At 36.2% G+C, this 15379-nt stretch overlaps 1 protein-coding gene across 1 annotated transcript in view; it reads right to left on the reverse strand.

Annotated features, from left to right (window-relative positions):
- Positions 1–1669: 1669 nt before the first annotated feature.
- Positions 1670–15379, reverse strand: part of traf4a (tnf receptor-associated factor 4a) — a 41136-nt gene continuing 27426 nt past the window's right edge. The window contains exons 2-7 of the mRNA XM_079387319.1: positions 13631–13682; positions 8310–8414; positions 7759–7920; positions 6211–6372; positions 4871–5026; positions 1670–3876 (exon numbers count right to left, since the gene is read on the reverse strand). Coding sequence (XP_079243445.1) covers positions 3244–3876; positions 4871–5026; positions 6211–6372; positions 7759–7920; positions 8310–8414; positions 13631–13682 — 1270 coding nt within the window. The 3' untranslated portion in view covers positions 1670–3243. The remainder of the gene's footprint in view (positions 3877–4870; positions 5027–6210; positions 6373–7758; positions 7921–8309; positions 8415–13630; positions 13683–15379) is intronic.

The raw sequence follows: 15379 nt of genomic DNA on the forward strand, positions 1-15379 counted from the left end.
ATTGCAAATGATTCCAAGCATACAGCCTCATCTGTAAAGCATGGTGGAGGTGGTGTCATGGCATGGGCATGCATGGCTGCCTCTGGAACAGGCCATATTCATCTTTTAATCATATTGCAAATGTCTTAACTCCACAGCCAACAGAGAAATTTTGTCTTTAATGTTCCAATACTTATGGAGGGCACTGTAAATATTTTTTATATATTTAAAAAGTTAGAGTTTCTTACAAGAAAAGTGCAAGTCATATTTCACTAGAATTAGATTATTATACATGACATTATATATTTTAAATCAATACATAAAACATTATATATAAAATAGCTATAAATGCTACATTTTGAATAAAGAAATAAATACATTTTCCCCATCATTCTCAGTGGTGATTCTGATTTTATTTTAATTGCTGCTATGCAGTGATTTAATTTCTTTATGCAAAATGCAATTGCTAATTTTTGTTTTCAATTTTGAGGTGAAATACATACACTACCGTTCAAAAGTTTGGCGTGTATGATTTTTTAAATGTCTCTAATGCTCACCATGCTGCATTAATTTGATCAAAAATACTGTAAAACAGTAATATTGTGAAATATTAAAATTTTAAATAAGTGTTTTTCTATCTTTAATACTGTATTAAAATATTGTAAATTAAATGCTGTGTACTTTTTATTAGTTAAATGCAATTTATTCATTTCTTTATTATAAAGATGAATTTCTTTAAAGATATCTTACCAACGCTACTTTTGTATCTATGACATGTTTTGTGAGATTTGCCCTTCCACAAATTTCAAACAAACTTTTAAGTCTCAACACCTAGTTTTCCAAGTGATTTTTCAGGGCTGGCCTGTCTTACTAATAAATCAAACAGATTTTCTCCTCTGGGGGACCTGAGAAGCCTTTATAGGCCTTCTTTTCTCCAAAAAACTCCCATAAACCCATACAGAGTCCAGAGAAAACCTCTGGCAGAACATCAAAGTTGAGCGTAGTAGGGATGTGAGCGTAGTAATGAGATACAGCCCCCTTTCACTTATTGTTGTAAAACAAAGCCATAAAAAACTTGTGTAGACTTGGCACTCGTCAAGACTGCTTGGAAATAGAGTGAATGAAATGAAAGCTGTGACATTGTAAGTCATTTCAGCCAAACTGTAGCTGTAAAGGGTTTCCACACCTTTTCACCAATGCATTTCCATAACCTTTCTAGCTGTTTGCGATCAGATTTTTTTTTTTTTTTTTTTTTAAATACTCATTTCATAGAGATTGCACTCAAATGGAGCAGCTGATGCAATATTTTCAAGCTAACTGCAACTAGAAAACGTATATACACAATAGAACTTTCCATTTGATTACTTTTCCAGACACAACTCGCTGTTATACCCCAAAATTTTGCACAACCGTGGGAACATTGGCTGCACTTCATTTTATTTGATTCTACTCTATGGACAGTAATGTTTCACAAGAACTTATTTGAGACTAAATTGGAGGATATGCTGTTCTTCAGTCCGCTGTGGTTTATTTCTTCTTATACAAAAGCTTTGTGTTGCTGGTCTTGTGGGCGGTTCCTGCGGGATTGGTAAACATTTGCGTCTGCGGGCCATGTAAACTTTGAGATGGCCAACGATCACAAAACAGAAACTGAGAGGGTTTGTTTTAGCAAGAGATGACACCAGATCTTGTAGATATTGTTTTATTTCAAGTGATATTCGACAAGCAATCATCAAATCAACATATAAAAACATCTGCACCATTTATTGTCAAGCTTATGTCATGACGCTTTAAAATAAATACTTCTTAAGAGGAAATGATACAGACATAATATGCCAAATCCAAACCAGACAAAAACAAAACGAACGAGCAAATTTCACAGAGGCGGAACATAAAAAGGGTCCATAAAACGTCAACGTACAACCCCCAAAACTCATTGCCAAAAAAGTCTTGTAGAAAACATCCGAAGTACTTTGTAAAATACAGAATCTTAGCAAAAAATGTCTTTTGTATTTTCTTTTTCCAGGTTTTCTTAAAATCCTTGCAAAATATTAGCTGGTATCATAGCGAGATTAAATGTGAAGAAGAATGTGCTTTTGCATTTTTTTTATTAGTATTCACATATAATATATAATAAGTATCGACAAAGTCCTCCACTGGTCTGTATGGAGCAATGGTAGCCATATTGCACAAGGCTCATCTTCCTCAGGCACATGGAAGAACTCTCTTCTCGTTGCTCTAACAGGCAAACATGGCTACTAGCGCCGCTCGAATACGACGCCCTCGTTCTCGACTCGCTTTTGGGCGGCCGTTGCGACTGCTCGCACCTTTCTATTCATCATCTGCCAGAGTAAGACAAAGAACAGAAACAATCAACTGAGCATGTGAGTCCAGAGTTCACATTCGAAACCACCCTCCGTTTATGACACAAAGTTTGCTCACATTTATTTTTTTCACATATTAAAAAAATTTGGTTCCTTTTGCTCGACCGTCCGTCGCAACGCAACAAGCCCTCACACGTTGGTTAAGAATACAGGTTACAGTACAAAAAAAAAACTGGTCCGCGTCGTAGATCCTCACAGACTGAATGTAAACAACCTCTCGCATGGCTTTCGGTCCGAACCGGAGTGCATGAGCTTCAAAAATGTGTTGTTTTCCATCGTACAGTAACGAAACAGCTTTAGCACCTCGGAATCGGTCTTAATGTTTACTTATCAAATACTACAATGCACCGAACAAGTCTCGAACCGCTAGAGCGAGTTAAGCTACATTTAGTTCACAGCCGTTGTTGTTAGTTTACGTAACACGAGTTAAACCGGAAAAAGTTCCGTTGAGTTTCTTTTCAAGGACCGATGCCGGGCGAAAGCGTGTACACCAAAGGGTAAAAACAGGGTTAGTGTGTGTAGTACGCCGAATGCCAGAGAGCTCCGAAGAACATTCTCAAAGTGCAAAGCTTACGAACAGCCTTTCACAGTCCGCTTCCATTGTTTCCTTGACATCTGTGAGAGAAATAACATAAATCACGCTATAAAATAACATTTAAATTAAATGTTCTAGGCACTACTGAATGTCCAAAGGCGTTGCTGTAGATTGAGGAAGAGAGTGTTAGAAAGCAAATCCAAAAGTGATGACTTTGCGAAAACACTTCTACGTGGGTCCCAGTCGAATAACCAGACAGACGAGCTCTGAGTCTTTCGGCAGAGTTTCTGACAGGAAAAGGGTCCACAAAGACGTACGTCAAGACAAATCGTCACTCGCACAGCTTCAGGCCATGATTTTTTGCGGGATCTCTATGGAAGCTTTGAGGAAGATGGAGTTGTCGCGGATGTAGTTCCTCTTCTTGATCTCCTCGTGCGAGATGAACTTGGGGTAGCCGAAGCCCAGCGTGCTCTCGTCCAGCGAGTTTCGGCTGCTGCACGGTTTTTGGAAGTTCTTCCAGTTGGGATCAGGGTTGAAGGTCTCCGTGATATGCTGAGGTTTGGATAGCGACGGGTCGCTCTGGTCCAAAATGGAGAAGGTGACCTTGTAGGAGAAGGGCCACTCCAGCAGGTTGTCGTACTCGCCGGGCAGTACGCGGATGTAGATGGACAGATGCGAGCCTTCGCCGCTGCCGTTGCCGTTCAGGAAGGCGGACACCTGGAGCTTGTAGCCGTAGCGGTGCGTGTAGAAGGGCGGGCTGAAGAACTCGTGGTTGTTGCGCAGTTTAGCCTCCTGCAGCTTGCGTGAGTAGTCGGTCAGTTTCCAGATGAGAACACCGTCGTGACTCACCGACAGCTCCTCCATTTCACGTCTCAGCTCTATGATTTCCTGCCGCTGCCGTCCCACCAGATTACACATCATGGTCAGGTGGGACTTTGTGCTCTCTTCCAGGTGTCGTCCAACTGCCATCTTTGGGCACTAGAAACCAGAGAACAGAAGCACAGTGTGAATTCGCTTGCGTTTTTTTATCTGCATGACGCTATTAGCATAACTATAGACCTTGGTTATCATTTTATTTGACACAAATCAATATCAATGATTCAATGTATCAGAGTAATAATTCACATACATATTTAAAACTCTTTTTAAAAATGTACCGTAATAATAAATCAATTGATAAATATTTTTTATCAATATTTTAAAAAAATATCAAATATTTAACTATTAATTTTTCTGGTTTTAAATAAACCATTTTAAATATGTCTGTTTATTTGTCAATTTGAAGAGTGATTAATTATTTACTGTTATTATTTTTTACCTACATTGTTAAATGTATTAATGAAAAATAAAAATGTAAATAAGTAAATAAATCACTTTTAAAATTGATAAATAAACAGACATGTTTAAAACTATTATTTAATTTCAGTCAAATACTAAAATGTAGCCAAATGTAACAAAGTCATTTATTGATTATATTACTATTACATTTAAATCTTTAAATTTATTAGTTAAAAAAGTAAAAATGTAAATAAATCAATCAAGTATAAATTATTTAACAATGAATTTAAAAACTGTTTTAAATGTTGATTTATTTGTTCATTTAGAAGTGACTTGTTTACAGTATTATTTTAAACAATAAAGGAATAATTTATTTTATTTTTAAGTAACACTGCTATTCCTCCATACTCTCGGGTCTATATATTGCAAGTAAAAACAGGACACTGGAAACATGTCACAAAGTTGTTGACAGTGCTGCCTGCAAAATGCATAAAACTTATTTCCCCAAACTCCCTTGATCTCAAAAACTAGCAAAGATGAAATCTCATAGCTGACATCCCATCCTTAAAAAGAGTCTTTTACTATAAGCTTCAAAGAAATTTTTACTGATACAGACACAATTTTTACAGGTGTGGAGGAAGGAAAACTGCATCGGGCAGCACAGGAATTCAGTGCATTACAGCGCAGGACTCACTCTGTGTTTGCAGCCGGCCTCCTTGAAGGGGCAGAGGACCAGCGCGCTTCCACAGCTCTCCTTCACGTGGTTGGCCAGATCCTCACGTGCGATGTTCGGGGTGCCGCACTGATTAGGACACTGCACGGGAAAGCGAGGGCAGTGGTACTGGTGGTTCTGAGGGATGAAAGTCAACAGTCAGCATTGACGTGAATCTGTAGGTTGTGCTGTGATTTCTTGAGCAATAACAGCTTGAGCACTGAGGCGTGAGAACTAAAATATGCATGGATTCATGAAATCATCATGAGATCATCTATAAGAGTCGCTGCACTCGTGTTCCTGTAGCTCAACTGCTGGAGCGTGACACTAGCAATGCCAAAGTCGTGGGTTCAGTTCCCAGGAAACACGTACTGATAAATATTTAGGCTTTGGATTAAAGCGTAGGTCAAATATTAATCATAAAGTAGGAAATGACGCATTAAAAAGCATGAATCCTGAATCGTTTCCATTTCCCAATGCACATTATAAGTGACCCAAACTTACAGCAGATGCAAAGAGTGTACGCGGAGCAGAATTTACAGTGAACCAAGCTGCTCTGAGATGCTGAAAACAGATCATGAGCTGCTTGTGTGTAAATGAACACAGTGCCAGGCTTCACTCAGAAACACGCTCCATGTATATATTTATTTAATAAAACTGCAACCTTGAGATCTAATAATGGCACTAAGGCACATAGCGATCATGGTTTAATTTCAATTAATCTTGCAGCACCTATTCAGTGTAATTTAGTTTATTTAGAAAAATATTAGTGTGCTATGCATTTAATGCTTAGTAGGCTATCGATCTGTTAGCTTAGCGATATGCTAACATCAGAATCCACTGAAATCAACTACAAGTCTAGTCTCCCTTGCAGAGCACTTGAGATTGGTCACTTATGAGGTTCCATAACAGATGTAATACACTAGTCTTAGCCAGGCAGCTGAATCTCACAGTGTTTTCAGGATGTATAACTCTATGTGTTTGAACGCAGGTCTTATAAAAAGAAGCTAGGCCAGCCCAAGCTGTGGTTGGCACCAAACCTAGAATCTACTATGAAAGCCAGCATTTATGTAGTCCCAGGCCCACTGCCATCCCACTCTGTGCAGCCTCAAAACCCCTTTAATTCACCACTATGTGGCTACTGTTCCATTCACACCCGGCGCTGGAGGGGCGCATAGAAAAATCAACAAACAAACACTATTTGCCTCCATTTTTTTCTGTGGTACAGATGCAGGACCACGGCTGAAGGCTGTCCCAGTCTAAGTCACAGAGAGAGCGCTGAACGATTTGGGTGTAGAGGTTTGCTGTGCCGTGTCGCTCACCTGGATGGTGTCGTAGACAAACTCTTTGCCGCAGTACTTGCAGGGCTGCGTGCGTTTGGGGCATTCTGTCATGGTGTGCTGGGATAATAGTCTCCTCATCATTCTCGCGCCACACTTGTTCTCACAGTACACGCTCTCCTGCGGACAGATGCCCTGGTGGTTCTGAGGGATGCGAAAGGAGATGGAGATGTCAGAAGAAGAAAAGAAACCAGATTTGCATTTCCTGAAGATAAAACGACTGCATGCAAAGCATGATTTGCCTTTTAGAAAATTTTGTCTACTGAACCATCAACCATCATCCTGACACAGCCTTTACAGTGTAGGGGGGTAAAATAAAGGTTCTTTATTGGTATTTATGCTTCCATAAAAAAAATTAAATATTCAAGGTTCTTTAAAGTTGAAAAAGTTATTTTATACTACTTACTATATATAGGCTTACTATGCCATTAAATCTGTCAATTCTGACTAGCCAAAATCTGCAGACTGGCTCTGACTTTCGGTAACAAGCATCAACTCACCCAGACTGAAATTAGGGCAAATTTCATGTACTTTATTCTAGCTTTTACTAGAATGTTTGTGTAATATCATATCTGCCTTGCAAGCACTTTCATGACGCAAAAGCAGCACTTGTTAAACAGCAGTAAATTGCAAATAAAGTGGTTCTCTAATTATAAACTGCAACAATTTAGTGCAATTTTGCAGCCTACCCACAAAACACAACAGAAAGATTCCCATAAAATGCAATAAAAAGGCTTGATCTTCTCTTTTATACATTGAGGTTTCTATTAGTATTAGTTTGTTTAGTAAAAACAGGAGTGCTTCTATATTAGCAAACAACCGCAGTTCTTGTGCTACTACGAGATCAAGCTGCCAATTTGCTAATAACGACTTCACACACTTCAGAATTACAGCACATTGAGATACACACAAGCCTCTTTCTTCATGTAGCAATCCTTTTTATAGAGCACAAACTGACAGTAATCAAATAAGAAAGCTAATACATCTTTGCTAATATGCTAATGAGATGAAGTTAACAGGTTCCCTCAACAAAAAGCCAGTTACATTTTTTCATTGGCAGAAAATAAGACCAACAAAAGTTAATGATTCTTACACATTTTGTTCATCAAGATAATCTTCAGAAAGCCTAAACAGAATCACCAGACATAAAGCTCAAATTATGCTGTAAAGTCATGATTTCAGCGTCATTACCATTAACCTCCCAACAAACTTACAGTTGTTAAGTTTCAGTTAGAATAATTAACAATGAGCCAAGACAACCAGGCCCATTTAGCCACTTAGCATGTTAGCAACTGTCTTCAGGACACATAAAAGCTTCAAATAATCACGTGGGGAATTATTACATTTATTTTATAGTCCTTATAGTCGTAGAATAAAACATGAAAATACCTTGAGCTTGTGTTGAACACACCTTATTTCAGCGTTTAACCAAAAACCCATTGACTTCAATGCTAACTCGTTTCGTGGGTTAAGGACTCATTTCTGCAGCGCTCTATGATAACTGTCTTGGATGTGATTTGACCGCAGTACCTCAAAGGCCTCTCCTGTGAACTCGCTCCCGCAGAACTCGCACTTGACCTTGCGTTTGGGACAGTCGTGCTGCAGATGCTCAGGCAGGTCTCTGCGGGTCAGCTTGACAGAGCAGCGGTTGGGACAGGGGATCACATTGAAGGCGCAGGTTGAGAAGTGGCTCTGTGAAAGAAACAGACAAGTATGTTTTGTAGTATTTACAGTGACATAGTTCCCATTTTTAGACCAAATATACCTAGTTCACCCAAAACAGCTGGTGGTACCCATTGACATCCATAGCATTTTTTCCCATGGAAGTCAATGGCTAGCGTCAACTCTTTGGTTACCAATATTCGTCAAAATATCTTCTTTTGTGCTCAACAGAAGAAAGTAATTCAGGTTTGTAACGACATGAGGAAAAGTAAAATGACAGAATTATCCCTTTAACACAACTACAACAAATCACATAGAGAGACAATGCAAGTTAGCAGACAATACTGCTACAGCTATGTAGAGAGAGTACTATTTTTAAAAAGCATCAGAAATATGATATAATGATAAAGCATCATTACCTGTAGCTGTTTCATCTGGCCGGTCCAGCGGCAGCCCTCTTCACTGTGAATACAGCGGATGGGCAGCACCAGTATCTGCTGCTCCAGCTCAGGGTCAGGATAGATCTATAACACACCATTACACCAAGGACACATTAATCAACATTGTCTCCTCTCCTCAAACACACTCATATATTAACCACTCAAGGACAGGACAGAGGTCTGGATTTAAACGTTCACTTATTAGCTCAGACACAGTATACGCCTGTGGCTTCTCCCACGCTAAAAGGGGATTGTCTGTTGATATAATTACAGCAAACGTCACGTGATTCATAAGGATGGGTGTGAGTACTCGAGTACTCGGAAATGACAGCAATGATTGACCATAAGACATAATTGTTAAGACATGAGTTTTTCATAATAAAAATGTTCAAATGTTCATATCAAAATGTTTAATTACATCATTTCTAGTGATATTTTCTGATTCTGACAGACAATTTGAGTCAATACTGAAACTTGTCAAAAATAATGCTACAAAACATATTTTTAGGCAGATTGGGATATCACATAGAAATTCTGCACAGAAACCAAAATGCTAATTAATACTATTACTACTACTATTAATAATAATACGTATATTTCATTGAGGCAGATACATTTTCATCTGTACTTTAAACAGATTTTTATTTCTATTTTGTGCCATTTTTTGCTAGCAGTATTGGAAGGAAACAGATTTATTTTCATTTGCATATTCATATATATATATATTTTTTTTTTGCATACATTAAAGTCACAACCATTTTTTGTGATTTTCACAGAAAATTTGAGTCAGTACAGACACTCTTTAATAATAAGGTTCGAAATATAATTTTTTTTGTTGATTTTAGGATATCACATAGAAATTCTGCATAGAAACCAAAATTCTAAATAATAATAATAGTAATAATATTTGTCTGAAGTAGATACATTTTAATGTTCAATACTGACATGATGGAGGAAATTCTCAAATAATTAATTATTTCTATTGCTTTAGTGCCTGATTCGGTAATTAAAAAATATGCAAATTATGTAATGACCCAAACACTAGACTACAATCCACATACTTGAATTTTCTCTAAAAAGATGTAAATTCAAGATCTACAGTTGGTTTTAATGCTTTTTTCCATCAGTTGATCATAAGCAATAATCAATAAAAAATATTCACAAACATTTTTTTAAAGAAATTGTATATATAATCATCAATAATCAGCATAATGTATATAGAAAGATGAGTATCTGAGTATCTTAAAATTTTGTTTAAATTTTAAAAAGTTTAAAATGCATTAAATCATAGTCAGTGGCAAGTTAATGCTTTTATATTGTTATTCCAAGAAAAAATATAATGCAAACCATGAAAAAAAAAAAAGATGTAAAATGAATTTTGAAAAACTGGGAAAAGAAAAATGCTTTGTCAAAAACACATATACACTGCTGCATGATCACATTAAATTGCACGGTGATGGATGACCTCAACTAGAGCCCGTGAAACGAGTGTGTACACTTGTGTCTGTTTATGTACGTTAGATCCAGAGGCTATTGCATCTCCCCTTCATCCATAAAGTCGATGAAGGATGAGACGCTCCTCCATCCAATCAGCCCAAATCCCCTGCCTGCAGGATTTACATACACACACAGATCTGCAGCGTTACGACAACACTGCAGACACGGCCGTTTGCCACCCATGCAGTCCCATATGGAGCCGTTCCCCTCACCCTCCCAACCACACACACTCAAATTCATTTTCATTGACAGATTTTCTGGCACACAAAGATAAACTCTCCCAACTGTGTCATCCTGCCGTACACACGACGGCTCAGAATTTATGGAAGATTTTTAGATAAAAAAAACAACGGCTTTTATAAAGAACTAAAAATACAACATCACGTGTAAGCAGGCGAGCCGTCAGTATAAAAATGCTTGGTTGCTAGTTGGCAGATCAGTGACTGCACTTCCACTTGTTATTGTGTTGATTCAACAATAACAAGAAAGTAACAAACTCATGCTGATCAGCTTTGTCACTGTTAATAACGGGGTTCCAAATCCACATATTTTGATGCACATTTTGGAATACTGTATATCAATTCTGCATGGAAACACCTAAAAGCAAATGCAATATTGTAATAATAAAATATGTAAAAATTGCACACACTAGTACACTCAAATGGTAACTAAATAAATTTTTTAAAAGAACATTTTAGGTTATACTTATGGTGTCTCAAAATAGCACAGTTGAGTACACTTTGACACTCTTAAGATTAACTTAATAATATACAAAAAAATATTCTTTGGTACTTCTTAAGTGCAAAATTAGTGCGTGAAAACGTGAAAATAGAGCACTTTAAGTACATTATGGAAGTGCACTTTTTTCACCTGGGGGGGGGGGGGGGCTTCCAAATTCTATTTTTTTGCATATTTTGGAATATTGCATATCAATTCTGCTTGGAAACACCTAAAAGCAATTACAATATTGTAATAATAAATGGTAAAAATTGTATTCTGCTCTATTAATTCTATTTTGCATCAGTTTTCTTAGAAGTGGTGATATTATTCTCCTAAGATGCATAAACTGAATTTGCATCTTGAATGTACCGCCATAAATTTCTAAAATTTACACGTTTTTTAAACATTTACACGTTTTTAAAACAAGTCTCTTATTCCCACCAAACTTGCATTTATTTAATAAAAAATACAGTAAAATGATATATTGTGAAATGTTATTACAATTTAAAATAGCTGTTTTCTATTAATATATTTTATTAAATTATTACATTTTATATTATTATATTAGATTTTAGATTTATGAATTATTAATTAATTAAAAGAAATCATGCTGAATCATAAAAATCGAATTCATTTCATTTATTTTTTTGTGGAAATTATGATGCATTTTTTTCAGGATTCTTTGATAAATGAACCTACAAAGTAGGTGTACCCAATGAGACATGAGACGTGGGGTTTGCCCCAAACAGGCAAAGACAGGTACTGAACAGCAGCCTTGTGGAGGTGGATGGGTAATCTGTGGGCGGCTGTCAGGTCTTTAAAAATGACTGTTTGTGCAATAACTGTGTGTGTTCAGGCCTCATGAGTATCAGACGCTCCTGCGGCACTCCAGGCTTTCCAGGATGAGTACAGTTATCCCACCGACTTCATGCAAATCACAGCTTCAACGGATTAGTGCGCTAAAGCTCTTTCCAACACAGAACAGGTTTAACTTTGTGCATGTGCTCTTCCAGAAGCCTGTCAAACACACTACAGGAGAAGATGACTCAGATGTTAGAAGAGTTTTTAAAAAGAACACCGTAATAGGGCTGAAATTTGGATAAGTGGGAGATGAATTTAAACCCAAAAAAAAATGAGCTTGATTAAACATAATTTTTCATTTTCTGTACAATTATGTATGATTATATAATTTGCATTGTATTACTTGCAGACAATTTTAGGTCTCATACCACCAGTTAAAAAAAAAAAAAACAGACTTAGAGTAGCTTTAAAATGACTGTTGTTTAATTGAAGGTATGCTCATCATCTGCGAAGCACTCGGAGCTTTCATAATCTCACTCTCTAGTTGAAGCACATGAGAAAAATGACTCTTTAATGAACGCCGACACTTATGGCATTTTTCACAGCTCAACCTGATTAATTAACTAAAGAGCAAGATGAAAAATTAGCCAATACTTTAATTAAAGATTTGGTGAAATTCCTTCTTTAATGTGGCGTGGTGCAGATTAGCTGAACCGCAGAGTATAATTGCCTAACTGAAATATTTTGTGAGGAGGAGGAGGAGGAGGAGGAGGTTACTGTATTAATATTTAACACTTTCATGAAGAGATTAACCCTTAATCACTTTTAAACTCTTTTATAAACGCAACACATTTTTGCCATATTTCAGTGATTCTCAACCAGGTGTGTGTGTGTGTGTGTGTGTGTGTGTGTGTGCATACATTTTGTTTCTGTTCTTTTCAGTTCAGGAACTTTATAGACACTTTATTTCTTTACTTTACACACATTTGATGTCCCATTATGTGCTATTTGCCATGTACATTACTGTATTAATGAATTAATTTAGTTAATTAAAATAATAATAATAATAATTCTAAATGATTCTGCATGATTTCTAGTATACAATTAGTTAAATATATGTATTTTTATATTTTTAGATCTTAATTTTTCTGTTCCTTTTGGTTTCAGAAAACATTTTATGGACTTTATTTAGTTTTTTTGCTTTATTCACACTTAATTTCCCATTATGTATCATTTGCCATGTACACTATTATATTAATGGCAATTTAAATAAAATTAATAATAATGCTAATTGATTCCACATGATTTCTGGTATAAGTTCTCTCAACATTTGATTTTTTTACAGCACTGTAAAAAAAATAAAAAAAAAATAAAAAAGACAACCAGCTTCAGAAGATTTTTGAGTTTTCTCAACTTCTTGTTTAAAGTTTATACAACAAGTTGAGAAAACTCAGAAAAAAAAAAAAATTATAATTTGAGAAAACTCAAAAATCTGCTGAAGCTGGTTGTCTTACACTTTTTAAGTTGGCTCAACTTTCTTTTCTTTTTTTTTACAGTGCACATGATTTCTGGTATAAAATGAGTTAAGGAATAAATTAGACCACTGTTGTGAGTTCAAGGTGAAATGTCATATATTTTTCAATATTATTTTTTTCTGAACATCTTCAGAAGTTTTATGGATTTATGGAAATTTTATATTTTACTTTTTGCACATGCCATGTAAATTACTATATTTATAGCAGTTTAAATAATATGAATAATAATGCTAAATAATTTAAAATGATTTCCAGAATAAACTAGGTTAAAATGAATATATTTGTCCAAACAACTCTGTTTAGACTGTTTAGATATATACTGGCATTACTTATATATTTATAAATGTTCCATTTAGTGGTGCAGAAAGACCACACTGCCGCATTAAAGCAACATCAAATATATTCTGTCATATTCCAAACTAATCTATGTGTCATCTCTCTCTCTTTCTTTTCGACATTCTCAGGGAAATGAGTGGCCTGTGGTAGTTCATTAGTGTGATTACTCGGGTGGTTTGAGAAGCGTGGACGAGGGCCGAGCGCCCGGGGCAGCCAGTGACTCACAAACATAGCCTGCTATTGTTGACACATTAGCATTTCGCTCACTCTCGCAGAGCCACTCAAGAAAAGTTGTACTTGGCCCCTGCAACTCCACTGTACGCTACAGGGATGTGACTGACTGTGGGAGACTGATCTGTAATCTGGTCTACAGCAGAATGGATGAGAGATTAGTGCTGAGTGTATTATTACCTTGGCGTAATCCAGTGGGAGCTGGTCCTCCGGGCATTTGAAGACCCCCTCACTGCAAGCAGAAGAAAGGAAAGATGTATTTTCAACTTCAATGAGCAGCACACAGCAAATCAGATTCAAATAATTGATTTAGTTCAGGGTTGTTACAAACAGCAGATTCAGTGTAAAAGCATCTGAAAATAAATTACAGGAGGAAACGAGATTTTGTGAAGAAAACATGAATTTTCCAATCATCCAATCAGTCCAATCATCAAAGTAAAAAGTAATACATTTTCTTGGAATACATGCATGCATCTACATCATAATTTAAAATAAAAGTTTAAAAATGTATATTTTTATCACACATATTTCCCATGTGTAACCCAGTCTTATCATAAAAAGGTCAAATTATCTGATATTTAAGAAACTTTTCTTTCCATGATGTCATTTCTTACAGTGTTATTGTGAACTAACACTAAAACTATAAAAATGATATCATATTATGATATCAAGACAGTTAAATCACCCCAACCTTTTATTTTTTATATCTGAATGTATTTTTATTTATTAATTTTTATTTTTATTAATTTTAATACAGGAATGAAAAACATGCTCATAACAGAAGTGGTTTATTTAAGATATTATATGCATGAATTGCACCTTTTAAGGTATATTATAATAAATTAAATCAACAGGACAAAAAAAAGTGCTATTCATGTCTATGGCACAAATGGTGCAAGATGATTAACTCACTGAAGTCTAATGCTCAGGATTAGAGGTTTGTTCAAATCCCTCACTTTAAGTATGCACACTAGTTCTGAATCACCACTAAACACCGACTGGAGGAGGGCCCTAATCTGGGCTCTTTGCCTTTTTTTTTTACTAGGATGAAGGTTAATTATGTACCCTAGTTGTGAACTGCTTACAACAACGCTGAAAGGAGCTGAGAGAAAGACGCTGTGGTGGGACATATAGAAGAAAAAAGGAGACATGAGATTTATCCCGGCTGTGAGGCGACCAGCTGAGAGGGGCGTCGTGCCTCATTAGCAGGGCTCCTCTGGCAGCATGGGCCCTCCAGAACACTGATGTCACCATTAAATATTCACATGGTAAATAATGGAAGTGTCTGCAGATCGCACTGACGGCCGTAGGGGGAAGTGTGTGTGTGTGTGTCATTGTGTCCTACTGTACAGTGCTGTTATTTACATAAAAAGAATCCAAAAGGACCATCTGTGGAAGCGTCCCAAGAGATGTGTTAATACGGCCCCTCTTCTGCCTGTTACTGCCTACAGAGGCCATTAAACAGCACTTATGAATGTGACACTACAGTGTGTGCCACATACAGTACCAGTGTTATTTTAGTATTCTTTAAATACCCTACAAAACATTTGGAGTAGAATCAAATTTGCTGTAGAATCAACTCAGAAATGGCTAAATTTCACAAACTGTCATAAAGAAATAGTAAGTAACATTAAATGAAACATGAAATTTTGAGGTTGAAAAACCGAAATAGTAAAATGCACTCTTGTTAAATCATCACATTGCACAAAAATAAGTTTCTTACTCAGAATGTTTGGCTTGATTCCCAGTACAAATATCTGAACTTTCTTAAATCAATATACATTTACCTGAAAAGCAAAATGACTTGGATATTAAGACTTGGCTTCTAAAAAAAAAATATCAAAATTCAAATTTACACCTAAAACGAGACAAAATCTAAAAATCAACTTAATTCAAAGGAAAAATATACATATAAAATACATTTTGTTA

The sequence above is a fragment of the Barbus barbus genome, assembly GCF_936440315.1.
Source record: "Barbus barbus genome assembly, chromosome: 31".
NCBI lineage: Eukaryota > Metazoa > Chordata > Actinopteri > Cypriniformes > Cyprinidae > Barbus > Barbus barbus.